General features: G+C 37.0%; 1 protein-coding gene and 1 long non-coding RNA gene across 2 annotated transcripts in view; one reads left to right on the top strand and one right to left on the bottom strand.

Annotated features, from left to right (window-relative positions):
- Positions 1-13,203, bottom strand: part of LOC148068582 (uncharacterized) — a 312,828-nt gene that overhangs the window by 12,436 nt on the left and 287,189 nt on the right. The window lies entirely within an intron of this gene.
- The window catches only part of clybl (citrate lyase beta like), a 63,451-nt gene that overhangs the window by 48,546 nt on the left and 1,702 nt on the right, over positions 1-13,203 (top strand). The window contains exons 4-7 of the mRNA XM_087803416.1: positions 5,063-5,164; positions 6,578-6,671; positions 7,037-7,204; positions 12,031-12,155. Coding sequence (XP_087659542.1) covers positions 5,063-5,164; positions 6,578-6,671; positions 7,037-7,204; positions 12,031-12,155 — 489 coding nt within the window. The remainder of the gene's footprint in view (positions 1-5,062; positions 5,165-6,577; positions 6,672-7,036; positions 7,205-12,030; positions 12,156-13,203) is intronic.

Genomic DNA, 13,203 nt, shown 5'->3' with positions numbered 1-13,203 from the left:
TAAAATTGCCCCTATTTTTTTTTTGGGGGGGGGATCCTTCAATGGAGGCCCCACTCCACGACTTGTGAGAACAAGAGTGGTGAATGCGAGCGCAGGGGATGCGGGTTCGGCTCCTCGTACAGAGACGACCTGGCCATTGTGCGGCCCACGTCGGGACCCTTTGACTCGGCCCCGTCTGGCCCCCGTAAGGTCAATGTCAATAGAGAAGGAGCCTTTTGAAAGTGTGCTGCATACATATAGACGCCGTCATTAGTTTGTTTTCAACTATAGATGGAGTATATCTGTGGTTTTAACACTATATTTGGGGGTTATTCACATTTTGTTTTACTTCATATTTTCTTCCTTAAATTAACATTATTGTAATAAAAATTATTCTACTTGGCATGTTTTATTAGCCTCTTTAGACAAATTCCTGATTAACAACAAACATTAAATTGTTATATATTTATTTATTATTTATTTGTTCATGATACCACATTATTCATGTTTATGGTGTTTTTATTTAACCACATATTTTTTTCTCTTTTCTTTATAATAACGTTTTTTTTTTACATTATACACAATTAATTTATTTTTCTTTAATATTTGTACAGTTTCCGGTGTAACAACCAGAGCCGGAATTTAATTTTTAAGCACCACAGAGTCTATATCTATCTACAATCAATTTGCCCCATTTTTTTGTATTATTTATTTGTTGATGATGGCACATTATTCTTGTGATATATTCATGTTTATCATTTTTAACCTCTGATTTTTCTTTCTAAATTTACAATATAGTAACGTGTTGTACATGTGTTGAACTTTTGTGATGTTTTTTGGAAAGTTTCTAGAGTAACAACAAATGTCCAAATCTATTTATTTTTTTAACATGCATGTTTTTATTTTTATTAGTCTATTCTAAATCTCTTTGTCGTCATTTTGCTCCATATATTTATTTGTCCATAATGCCCCATTATTTTTGTTTATGGGTTGTTGTTTTTTTCTAAATGTACCCTATAATAAGCAAAGAATACCTAAAAACTTTGTAAAACTTTTAAAAGACAGTTTCCAGACTAGCAACAAGCGCCAAAAAAGTTTTTAATTTTTTTTCGTCAAGTGTCTGTAGATTTGCCTTATATTGGTTTATTATTAATGTTCTAAATTATACCATATTATTCTCATTCAGGTTTATTCATTGTTTTTTAAACATTGAAACTAAAAACTAAAATAATTTGGGCAGTTTCCAGAGTAACAACTTTTGTTTTTTTTTCTTTAGCATTCAAGTATTTATTTTACTTTTCAGGACTAAAGATTCTACATCTCTCTGCCATCGACATATTTATTTATTATGTATTTTAAAGAATATTCTTTCTTAACTTGTATTTAAATTGTATTGTTGTGTAAAATACATTTTGGAAATGTTTAAAACTTTTTGGAATTCTTTTCTGGGGTGGCAAAAATTTTAAAATGTTGTATTTTTTCTTTAACATTCAAGTTTACATTTTCATTTATTCTACATCTCTCTCAGAAAAAAAAAAAGCTTTTTAACATATTTAAAACGTTTTGCAATTTTTTCCAGAGTAACAACAAGTGCTAAATTGTGCTTTTTCGTCTTTCGCGTGCAGGTTTTTACTTTTAATTTTTAGCACTCAAGAATCTTCTGTCATCAACGTGTTTAGCTATTTGTAATTCAGTTTTCTTTTTGTCAAGGACATCACGTTGTTTTTGAGGAGTTGTGTAGGCATTTTTCTGTGTTTTTACCACAAATTTCATCCCATAATAATCCCATTTCCCTAGCCTTTTTTTGTAGCACGTGTAAAACCTTTATAATTTTAAGAAAGTTCCCAGAGTAAAAACATGTTAACAATAAAATATGAAGTATTTTCTTTAGCATGTGGGTTTTTATTTAACATTTTCATCACTTCAGGCGACATCTCTCTATCATCGACTTGTTTCTTGTTTATCCACGATTTGTTTTTCATATCCAATCGCCCTCGTTTGCTAAAAAAGATATCAATACCTGCTTTTCTCTCTGGCACCGACAGAAAAAGAAGAGAGAACATGAAGTTAGACATTTCCACTGTGAGCTTTGGCACTGTTTTCCTTTTTTTTCAGAGGTTGAGGGGGCTGGCTTTGAAAGGAAATATCTGATAGAGGGGGGCTTTTGTGTGTTTCCAGATGATAGATTTTGGAATTTGGGCTATCCCAATGGCAGTCCGTGGCTCGCTGTGAACTGGTCTGTTGGAAAAAATCTGAATGCTTTGGTCTTCAAAGAATGAAACTCGGTTTTTTAAAGGCCTACTTAGGTGAGCCGGCGTATTAGCAGGAGCCGTGCTGAAGAAAGACCTCGGCAAAGTGACACATCAGACTCTGATTGTTGCTCCGGCGTTACCGCTTCCCCGCCAAGGTGGGCAAAACCGAATAATATCTGAATACGAGACGAAAAAAAAAGCCAAAAAAAGTTGTTTCTTCTCTCTCTTCGGGCTTGTTAATGCATGTGTTGGATTTACATGAGCGCAGCGTCTCGAGGGAGCCGGCGCCGCGAAAGAAGCTGGAGCAGGAGACTTGAGACAAAAGGGGGGAACCCTGGTGATAATGTAAAATATTTCACTTCACCTGCATTTGTTGGCGCTCGACGCCGTCTCCTCTTTTGAACCCGTCGTAGGTGGGTCTCCGGATAACGCCTGAGACGGCGATAATGGTGTCAGGATTCACATCAAAAACGTAGGATGTGATGTTTAGAATTCACTCATGTCTCGCTTTGGATATTGAAAGATGTTTTATTTTATCACCCATTAGACTTGTCTTTTAGAATATAAACCAGTTGTGCACCCTCAAAAGTAAAGTATAGCTTATACTCCAAGTCTCCCATGATGCTTTTCTTCTGTGATGATGAACCTTTCAGCTCAAAGTAGTGACTTTTTCTGCCTCTAGGTTGTGTTTTCTTACTGATGGGTGGTATTAGAGGAAAAATAATTCAAATTGAAACCACTTTTCATCCATTACATGAGCATTATTCTTTCCTTTTATAGTTTATCATTATGTTTTTGTATGGAAATTATTGAAAAGTATTGAAAAATCTCTATTGATTTGGAAATTATGCAAAATAAACTCAAATCATGCAAAAAACATAGAACTTTCATGGTTGAATGCATTTTAAAATTGTATTTTTTTGACGTGACTTCTCAATTCTCATTTAGAAAATCGATTCAAATGTTCTGTAATTTATTAAATGTATTATTATTATTTATTTATTTTGTCCAGTAACTTAATTAAAAGTTTCAGTAGAAATGTATACATTTTATTTTGCCCGAGCCATGTTTGACGCCGTCATGGGCCAAACAAAGACACTTAAAAGTAGTAGTATCTTATATTTCAAATGTTTGTTTTTGCCTTAAATGCTAAAAGCTAAAGTTGTTGTGCGACAGATGCTAATATATTTTCAGGTTCAAAATGACTTCCATACTGCCGCTGCACTGTTTATAATAACTTACCTGATAGTACCTGTATTTCTTTGATACTGTTTGTCTGTTTAACCTTAAATGCTAAAAGCTAAGGTTGTAGTGTTCCAGCCGATGCTAATAGTTTTTAAGATTGAAAAATGACTTCCATTCTGCTCTTGCACTGTTTATGATAACTACTGCCTCAAATGCTACAATGTTAGCATCCTCTTAAGTTGTTGTGCGACAGATGCTAATATATTTTGAGGTTCAAAATGACTTCCATACTGCCGCTGCACTATTTATTATAACTTTCTTTTATTATAATTATAAATTTTTTGTTGTTTCTTTTAATTTTCCTCAAATTCTAAAGCTAATGTTGTTGTGCGACAGATGCTAATGGGATTTCAGATTATAAATTAATGTTAGCATATTCTTAAGTGGTTGTTCGACAGATGCTAATACATTTTGAAGTTCAAAATGACCTTCATATCAGCTCTTGCACTATTTATAATAACTTTTTTTTATAAAAATTATAATATTTCCTGTTTGCGTTTGCCTTAAATGCTAGAAGCTAATCCCCTTTAGTTGTTGTTGTGCGACAGATGCTAAAGAGCTTTTAGATTTTTTTAAAAATGACTTGCCATACTACTCTTGCACTATTGTATATTATACTATAATAACTGTCTTGCTAATAATTGTATAATTTTGTTTTTTGTTTGCTTTTGCCTCAAGTTTTCCCCCTTAAAAGCTAATGTAAGCATCGCCTTAGGTTGTTGTGCGACAGATGCTAATAAGCTTTCAGATAAAAAAAAAATCACTTGCCATACTACTCTTGCACTATTGTATATTATACTATAATAATTGTATATTTTTGTTGATTTTTGTTTTGCTTTTGCCTTAAATGTTGCCGCTAAAAGCTAATGTTAGCATCATCTTTGGTTGTTGTGCGACAGATGCAAATACGTTTTTGGATCACAAAATGACTTGCCATACCTCTGTTTCACTATTATATATTATACTATAAAAAACTTTCTTGATAATATTTATATACGTTTGTTGCTTTTTGTTTGCTTTTGCCTCAAATGTTGCCCCTAAAAGCTAAAGTTAGCATCGCCTTATGTTGTTGTGCGACAGATGCTAATGAGTTTTTAGATCAAAAAATGATTTGCCATACTTCTCTTGAACTATTATATATTATACTATAATGACTGTCTTATTTATTTATTATATATTTTAGTTTTTTTGTTTGCTTTTTCCTTGCATGTTGCCACTAAAAGCTAATGTTAGCATCTCCTAGGTTGTCGTGCGACAGATGCTAAAACACTTTTGCACTATTTCTATTAGCATTTGAATTTCATAAATCAATATAATTTTCTTAAAGTTGTTTTCTGTTTGTAGCCATTCCATCTTTTAAAAACTTTGTCAAACCAGACTTGGCTAAACGGCACCGACCGGCGCCGACAACGTCATTAATGAAGCGTAATAAATGGGATTGACAGCATTAATTATTTCTCTTGTCCTGCGATTACTCAAAGCTATTTATTGCGATCACTTTAGTTTTTAGTTGTTTTTTTTTTATCTGCAGCAAAAGTGTTGTTAATGAGTCGTCCTTGAGAAGTGTTCCTCTGCGTGTTTTTCAGTTTGTTGACAGGTTTCAGCGCCACTTGAAAGCCCGACCACTGACAGAACCCATTCGTCTGGTCACCTTTGTGGAAACCGCTGTGGGTCTGCTTAATTTCAAGGTAAATTAAAAACAAAAGTCCCCCCCCCACCCTCCTTCGCTTCCCTTTTTTTCCTCCTCTTGCATCTGAAAAAAAAGAAAAAAGTGTGGGTTAGACATTTATTATTCACGTCAAACAAGACATCCCGGAATAAAAGTGTGTTTACACTCCTGCCTTGTTAAATTATTTAAATATCACAGCAGAAAAAAAACCTCTTAATGATATTTTGGCAGGCATTAAAGCCGTCACTGATACCGCACGAGCTCGACCTCCAGCTACATTTCGGGGGGGAAACGAGGGCACGGTTTTGGGGAGAATCAAGCTGTCTTTTCTTCTTTTGATTTGTCTTGTAGTCGTCCACGTTTGTCCCGCGTTTGTGGCTGCGAGCGTGTTCATGTGTGTTTTGATGGCAGGGGGTGTCTGCGTGTGCCTCTCTCGCTCTCCCTCTCTTTTTTTTTCTGTTTTTTTGTTTTTGTAACACCTTGCATCTTTGCCCAGACAAAAACCGCAGGTTACAAACGCACACCGAAATGTGGAACAGCTAGTAGTTAAAATAATTTAGGTGCCAACAAAGCATGTGGTTTTTTTTGTGTTTGAAAAAAAAAAAAAGAAAGTCTTGTTGAACTGAATAGCTTTAGTTATTTATTTGCATCACATGGGCCCATCATAATCATTAAACGATGTAATTGCTTTTTTTTTTGTTGCAAAAATAGGATCGTTATTATTTATTTTTTTGTAGACAACGGATATTAAATTGCTAAACTAAAGGACTTTTTATTTGTGTTTAATATTGTTTTTGTAGTGGAACTTTTTAAATTGGACAAAAATTATCTTTGTTTTACTATTTACATATGTGAGTCTACATTTGGATTATATTTCACATTAATTATGCTATAAAATATACAAATTATTTTAAGTGAAAAAAGAAAACAAAATTTGTCGTTTAAGCAAAACTAAAAATTTAGGCTCCGGTACTTAGTAAGTTGCCCAATTTTGCTAAGAATATCTATACATCTAATAATATATTTTTAAATAATTGTATTTCTGCATCTTTACCTATAAAGATTTAATGCATTTTGACTATTGTAAATTTAAGATATAATTTAAATTTATAGTTATATCACGTCTTTGACGACGGAAATATTTAGCAAAAAAAATGGGTATAGTAAAAAAAAAGTTATTTATTTTAAGTAACTATTTGAATTTTAGAAATATAAATTTGGATCATTGATGTCAGACAACAAAAAAAAGTAGCCTTACACTTCAGTCAGTCACTCGTTCCTTTAATGGGTTGAAAAGGTTGTGAGTCAGTTTATTTTTTTTCTGTTCAAATTCTAAATCAGAAAACGGCAGTAAGCCAAGCTTTTTCTTCTCTTTTTTTTACATTCGTATCATGCTCCTCATGCTGCACTGAACAATGTTCACTCTCCTCAGGTGGTTTGTGAGGAAATCCGGCGACTCGCTCCTCAAGCTGGACTCCACCATGATGGCGTGGTGTTTGGCTCGGATGACTTCTGCGCCAGCATAGGTCGCTTCAAAAACCTTTTTTTTTTTTTCCCCTAAAGGCATTGGTATCATTCACTCATACTGTCTTGTCTCAGTAACTGTTCAATTTGCATAAGTAATTGTGTTTCTCCAGCCGCAGCTCGGACAGAAACCGAATTAAATATTGATGAAAGTGTATTTTTAACCTTCTCAACTGGTGGTTGACGAATATGTTTGTGTTGAGTCACATTTTGAAAGTACGAAATGTTGAGGTTTAAATCACCTTTTTTATTAAATATGGAAACAATGCTGGCTTAAAATCATGTAAAAAATATTTAAATAAGAATATTTTGGGGGTTTTCTCACAATATGATCTATTGACGTCCCTTTTTTTAAATTCTATTTTAGGTGCAACTCGGACAAAGGATGCCAGGGAGCTTCTTTATGCTCGGCAAAAGGTTGTTGTAACCACAAAGGCTTTTGGGCTGCAGGCGATCGACCTGGTCTACATCGACTACAAAGATGAGGACGGGTTAAGGCAACAGGCCAGAGAGGGGGCTCTGATGGGCTTCACAGGTACGTCCGCGCCTCCCTTTTTCCTGTTCTTCGTCCTCGGTCCGACCGTGGCTTCCTTCGCCCACCGAAAATCTATTCCTCTACACCTCCGACATCCTGAAGAATCTTCTAAATAAAAATGCTGCTGCGTTAGGACGCCTCGCTGTTCTGATTACCACACTGATTTACCGCGTGTCAGCTTCCGCCACAATCCATTTGTCATAATCGTCCTTCCTCTTTATGACTCGAAGCACATTTTAAAAACGTTGATTTTCCTCCGTAAAATAGTCACGTCTAGCGTGTGTTTCTGACCACTTTGTCTTCCCCGTGAATCCTCTACAATCAGGCGCCGTGCTTAAATGCTCGCCTGACATTTCTATCATGCACTTGCTTCGCTTTTCCCTCTTGTTTGTTCGAGTATGATTAAAGTGAGTGATTAGCAAGCAGGGCTAGTGTCTACTTTAACAGGGCTCTGTGTGTGTCTGTAGCCAGGCAACGCTTTCCAAAAGTACATGTGTGTGTGTGGGTGTGTGTGTGTGTGTGTGTGTCTGCCCCGCAGAATGCAAGCAGCAGACCACAAAAGGCAGGACAGTCTGTTCCGACTGGGAATTCTACTTTTTTTTTGCACCAAATATGATTATTTTTCTAGTTTTTTTTTCACATTTATTCACCTTAAAATATTGTTATCAGAGGAGGAATTCATTTCGGAATTCACAACTTTCCGTCTCATTAAATGGACAAAATTATTTTCTTTAACCATATGAATGCATTTTTAAAGATGCATACTACATTGTATACTAAAATATAAATGTTGGTTTTGAATTTTTATTGATTTCAAATAACTTGTAATGCAAAGTCAATTTGCGTAAAGTACTATCGAACTTTAGCTGAAACTAAAATAATAATTAGCTCTATATTTTAAATAGGAATTTAGATGAGAATACATTTTTAAAGTTGTGTATTTGTGACCCAACTTGGTGATTCTCATCTAGAAAATGTATCAACAAAAAAATAAAAACAAGCTCCGTTTTAGCAGCTTGAGTAAGTGTTGGTAGGAAGCGGAAAATCTATTATGTGAGTGATTTATTAGCTGTGTAGTTTGAATTCACTTCAACAGAAAGACCGGGAGTTATTAGGTTTAATGCTAAAATTATCCGTTTCCATGGAAATAATAAGCTTCTTAGAAAAGTTGGTGTCAAACACATAAACACTAAAGGGGTCAAAATTCAAATGTCCATGTATTAAACGGCCCCCAACAAGAAATATGGGTCCAACCAAAAGTTTTAAAGTATGTGAATTCTATTTTTCACAAAGCATTGATCTTAGCGGGTCAATATTTGCACATTATTCACTTTAAATGTAATACTTTAAGTTAAAAACACGGTTCTCGTCATGATTGTAAAATCAAGAACATGTTCTGCAGCTGTGCAGCCACATAATTCCAGTGTTTTGTTTGCCGGTTTTATCGCTGTTTTTTAGTAGATGCAGATTCATTCAAACTGCAATATCCTCAAGGTGTGGATTACCAAAAATAAATGGTACAAGAGCTAATAACGGAAGCAGCTGCTAGATGAAATGCACTGGTTATGGGACAGGCCCATTGAACGGCAACGCTGGATTAGTGGTTTACAAGCCACAGGCACTCAGTATAATCGTAGTTAGAAGCTAATACTGACCTGACTGTGCTTAAGTAATAATACAGAGCGGCCCAAAGCCTCTACCTCTGTAGTAATTGACCTTGGCATTACCTAAGCTTGAATACAGAGCCCATTAGCAGCACGCACCAAAAACACCGTCGCTGCAGAAGCCATCACGTTGAAACATCAACATCATCGCTCTCTGATAATCCTCAAGTGTTTGAAAGGTCAGTTGAGTAATGGAGACTGGTAGTTCCCTTTTCTTCTACATGTACATGCAGTCACACATACGGCTATGATGCTAGCCGCTATAGACAACGACAATATCCGTTGCATCCGCTTGGCCACAGTTTGACATTCTGGATCTGAACGATTGAACCCGTCTACAACTTTTAGGTACTTTTCTGTTCCACTATTGGCGATATGATACTGGATCATGACAGCAAGAACACTAAGGTCTAATGCCGAGTCCCACATTGGTCCATACAAGTGTGGTCTAAATATGTAAGGGTTGCCAAAATATAACCTACATGCATAGACTATATTAAGAAACGTATTGGGTTGTGGGTTTTGCAACAGAACTTACTTTGCCTTTCCATTGTCTACTACTGTTTTCTTTTTTTGCCGTGAGCTACAGGTACCATATGAACCCCTCCTGCATCCCACTAGCAAGTTCCCGAAAACCAAGTGTATCTGTCAAGGAAGCATTTGCTTCGTCCCCTTACCTTTGTCGCTGTTCTATGTCACTGTGGTTGATCACTTCAAATCTAGTGAATTAAGAGTGCTTCCACTAGGAGGAAGACCTACTGCATGTCCAAGCTTCCCAGAAGCCGCATGCTTCTGCTTTAATACGAAGAGGGTCTATTTTTGTCTCAGGCACAAAGTTTTTACTGTTGGTTCCAGGCTGTCAGGTGTAAGACATTCTTAAACAATATTTTGACCCCATGGTCTACAAGATACAGGTGAAGAAAAGTCTTTGTAGGGTTTAGCTTATCCCTACTTCATGGACAATCCCAGAAAGGACCAGCTAAGGGGTAAAATGATCTAAACGAATGACGAAAAGGAACAGTAGTCGTCAATAAAGGCACACGGGTGTTTGATATGGGTCGAACTGGATCAATGATCTTTCACTTAAAAATATACCATAATGCACTACGTATCAAATGCTGAAACATTCCTGGTGACCCCTGAAATGACGCCTAGCACTATCTGGAACAGGCCATACTTTCATTCTACATAAAGCCCACGTTAGTTACTAGTATTTTCCCTTTACCGCCCTAAAAAAACAACTGCAGGCTGGTGTGTCCCGTGCCTCATACCCTAAGCAACTGGGATAGGGTCCAGCCCATTTTTTACCCCAATGAAGAAAAAAAAGTTATTTTTGCTTGTTTCATGCTAGGTTATCTATCTTCGTTCATTAACGCCGTTTTATTGTTTGCACAACCGTCGATGCTCTTTAAACCGCAGTCTTAAAAATCAATCCGTCCAAATCAGCTTTGAGGCACAATGTTTCACTTCCATCCGCTGTGACCATCAAGCGCCCTGACAGCATGTTGGTAAATGGCAACCGTCCAATGAGGTGGCGGCTGCACATGGCAGCCCCGGATTGGCCGTCGGGCGCGAGTGATGCGTTTTCGGGGGGACCAATGGATCCCGAGCGCAAGGGCCACCTGAGTCACAGTCCCCTTTGATTCCTGTCACACACAGAAAACGGACCCTGCATATTTAAGCCGACTTGAACACACTGATGAGGAAATTGCAGTCATCGTTTCCCCCCGTTTAGACCCTCACGACGTGCCCCGAGTTACGCAAACTCAACGTGGAAACTCTTTAATTGATGAGCCATTAATGGGGAATAATCTCAGTCTGCTAACTCAAGTCCTGAGTGTGTTTACATTCATGTACAGTACAGTCGGGGTTAAGTGGGGTGAGCCGGGCTGGATAATGAGAACGGGGGTCCCTCCCACCTTCCTTCCCTCCCCACCCACCCACCCCTCTTCCCTCAGCGGTCATTTTTTTTTTTTTGCAGCTCGCCGCCACCTTTAAGGATTTTATTGTGAGCGACATAGCTAAGCCCTAAAGTGTCGAGTTCCCGCCGTCTGCAGCTGAGCCGTCATTCTCGCCCAGACGTTTTTATAACCTCGACTCATCCAGTACAAGTTTGATCTACCAATGTACACGGGATTATGTCGGTGGCTCTTTTCCATATTTTACAGTGAGAGGGGGGGGGGGTGGCGGTGAGGTGGGGGGGGGGGGATGTTGGCGGGGTACAGCGTGGGATGTCAAAGAGCTTTGGCTCCGCTAAGTGTTTTTTTTTTTACGCTCACGATAAATCCCATTTCGCCGCGTCGTTTTATCCACGAGTGACTACAGTTTCTTTACAAGTGTGAACATGCTGTCGACTTAAACACGGAGACGCTTCTCTTTCAGCCAGAATGATTGAATATGTCGCCCCCCCGCCCCCCTAAGAAAACTCTTCTATATGAGCCTTTAAATCACAGACGTAAATGAATCTTTTATGTGTGTTCTATTTTTATATTTGTTTCTAATTTATCGTCACTCATGCAGTATTTTTTTAGTCACACTAGTTATTTATGAGCCGACAGTAAGTTTATTTACAATTTAAATTAAAGTAAATACACAGAAATAGTCATTCTTATAATACATTTACATGTATGTCTGCTGTATATTTCTTTTTTAATGAATAATACATTTAATGTTAAAAATAGGCTTTTTTAATTGTACTACACCCAGAAAAATCCTGTGTTATGTTTACAACACTGAAGATAAAAGTTTCTGATTCTATGTTTTTAACATTTAAACTCTTAATTATGTATAATTGAATTCAAATTTAATGGATAATTTAATTTTGATGTTTCACTCATAACTGTCAAGAGGATCGAGCGTGTTTTAATTTAAAAATAATCCAATTAGATATGCAGTAAAATTCAGTAGTTGCTTTAATTAAAATTAAAAAATATTATGATCTTTGTCTCTCTTGTGTGTTGTGAGATTCTAATTAATTCCATAAAAAGAACAGCAGTAAAGTCAACTTTTTTTTTTTAACGGTACAAAAGTGTATAAATTAAAGTGTAGGATTTGTGAGTGCATTCATTTGTAGTTTTAAACTGCGGTTGAATCCCTTTTATGTTTAATGATGTCTCCCGATACCTTCATTTATTGTTGTCTTGTTTCTCTCTCTGTGTGCAGGGAAGCAGGTTATCCACCCGGGGCAGGTCCAGGCGGTGCAGGAAGAGTTCTCGCCCAGTCAGCACAGAGTCCAGTGGGCCAGAGAGCTTATCGTTGCTTTTGAACAACACCAGAAGGAGGGAAAGGTAACACAATTCTACACACTTTTTCCATATATACATCTTTTTTTTCCGACTCACTTAAAGCTAAACCACGGAATTACAATTTAAAGTATTTCAAGTGTCGCATCCTTCATGCAGGATGTGATGTATTTGCAGCGAGGTGGATCGCTGGTGCGGCGAGACTCGGGGACACTTCTTTTGTGTCGCCCCTTGCACACCTCCGTAGTCCCGGATAAAATGCACTGTACGACCCTGCGTGACTCTCGGAGACAACACGGGAGCCGGGCCAATTAAGTGTACAATATTATTGTTCCTAATTTAGTGCATGGATGGAGCCTGTGTGTCGAGCTCTGTGGGCTATCCGCTGAGGTAATACACAATCTGCCCACAACTCCGACTAAGCATTGCCCGAGGGATTCCTGTCCGACCCATCTCTGTCTCCTCCGTGTGTGTGTGTGTGTGTGTGTGTGTGTGTGTGTGTGTGGGTGGGGGTGTGTGTGTGTGTGTGTGTGTGTGTGTGTGTGTGTGTGAGAGGGAGAGAGAGTGTGTGTATTTGCCTCCGTTTGAAGACTTGAATAGTGAGCAGTCTTAGACTAAGGCACGACAGGTGATCGTTTATATTTATATACATATATATATATATATATATACTTTTTTTTTTCTTTACCTCCGGCTATTGACTTTGTTTATTTTTTTCGAGCCGTCTTCAATTCTCTTTTATGCACAAATGTATTTTAACAGAGTGTAGTGTTTAAATACATAAGAATACTTCTCTGGTTCAAAAAATACTTTTCCATGTTTGTTTTATCTGATAATTATTTATCAAAAAAGTTGGTAGATAGAAATGACAATAAAGTGGGGGTTTTTATGGAATATTATTTTCTGTAACTTGGATATTCATCATGAGGTATCAGCAAAAACTATCCATGTGTGAAAACTTCTACACAAAGTATTTGGTGACAATAAGAAAGTTAAAATTTTGAGTTGAGCAGAACATTTTAAATGTTTTGAACTCATGGCCACAAAGGATTTCCTTTTGAAAGTGAGTTTTCAAAATTGAACGAGTAAGTTT

The sequence above is a fragment of the Callionymus lyra genome, chromosome 12, assembly GCF_982586985.1.
Source record: "Callionymus lyra chromosome 12, fCalLyr1.hap1.1, whole genome shotgun sequence".
NCBI lineage: Eukaryota > Metazoa > Chordata > Actinopteri > Syngnathiformes > Callionymidae > Callionymus > Callionymus lyra.
The sequence above is the reverse complement of the archived record's forward strand: the minus strand, read 5'-3'. Positions and strand labels throughout refer to the sequence as shown.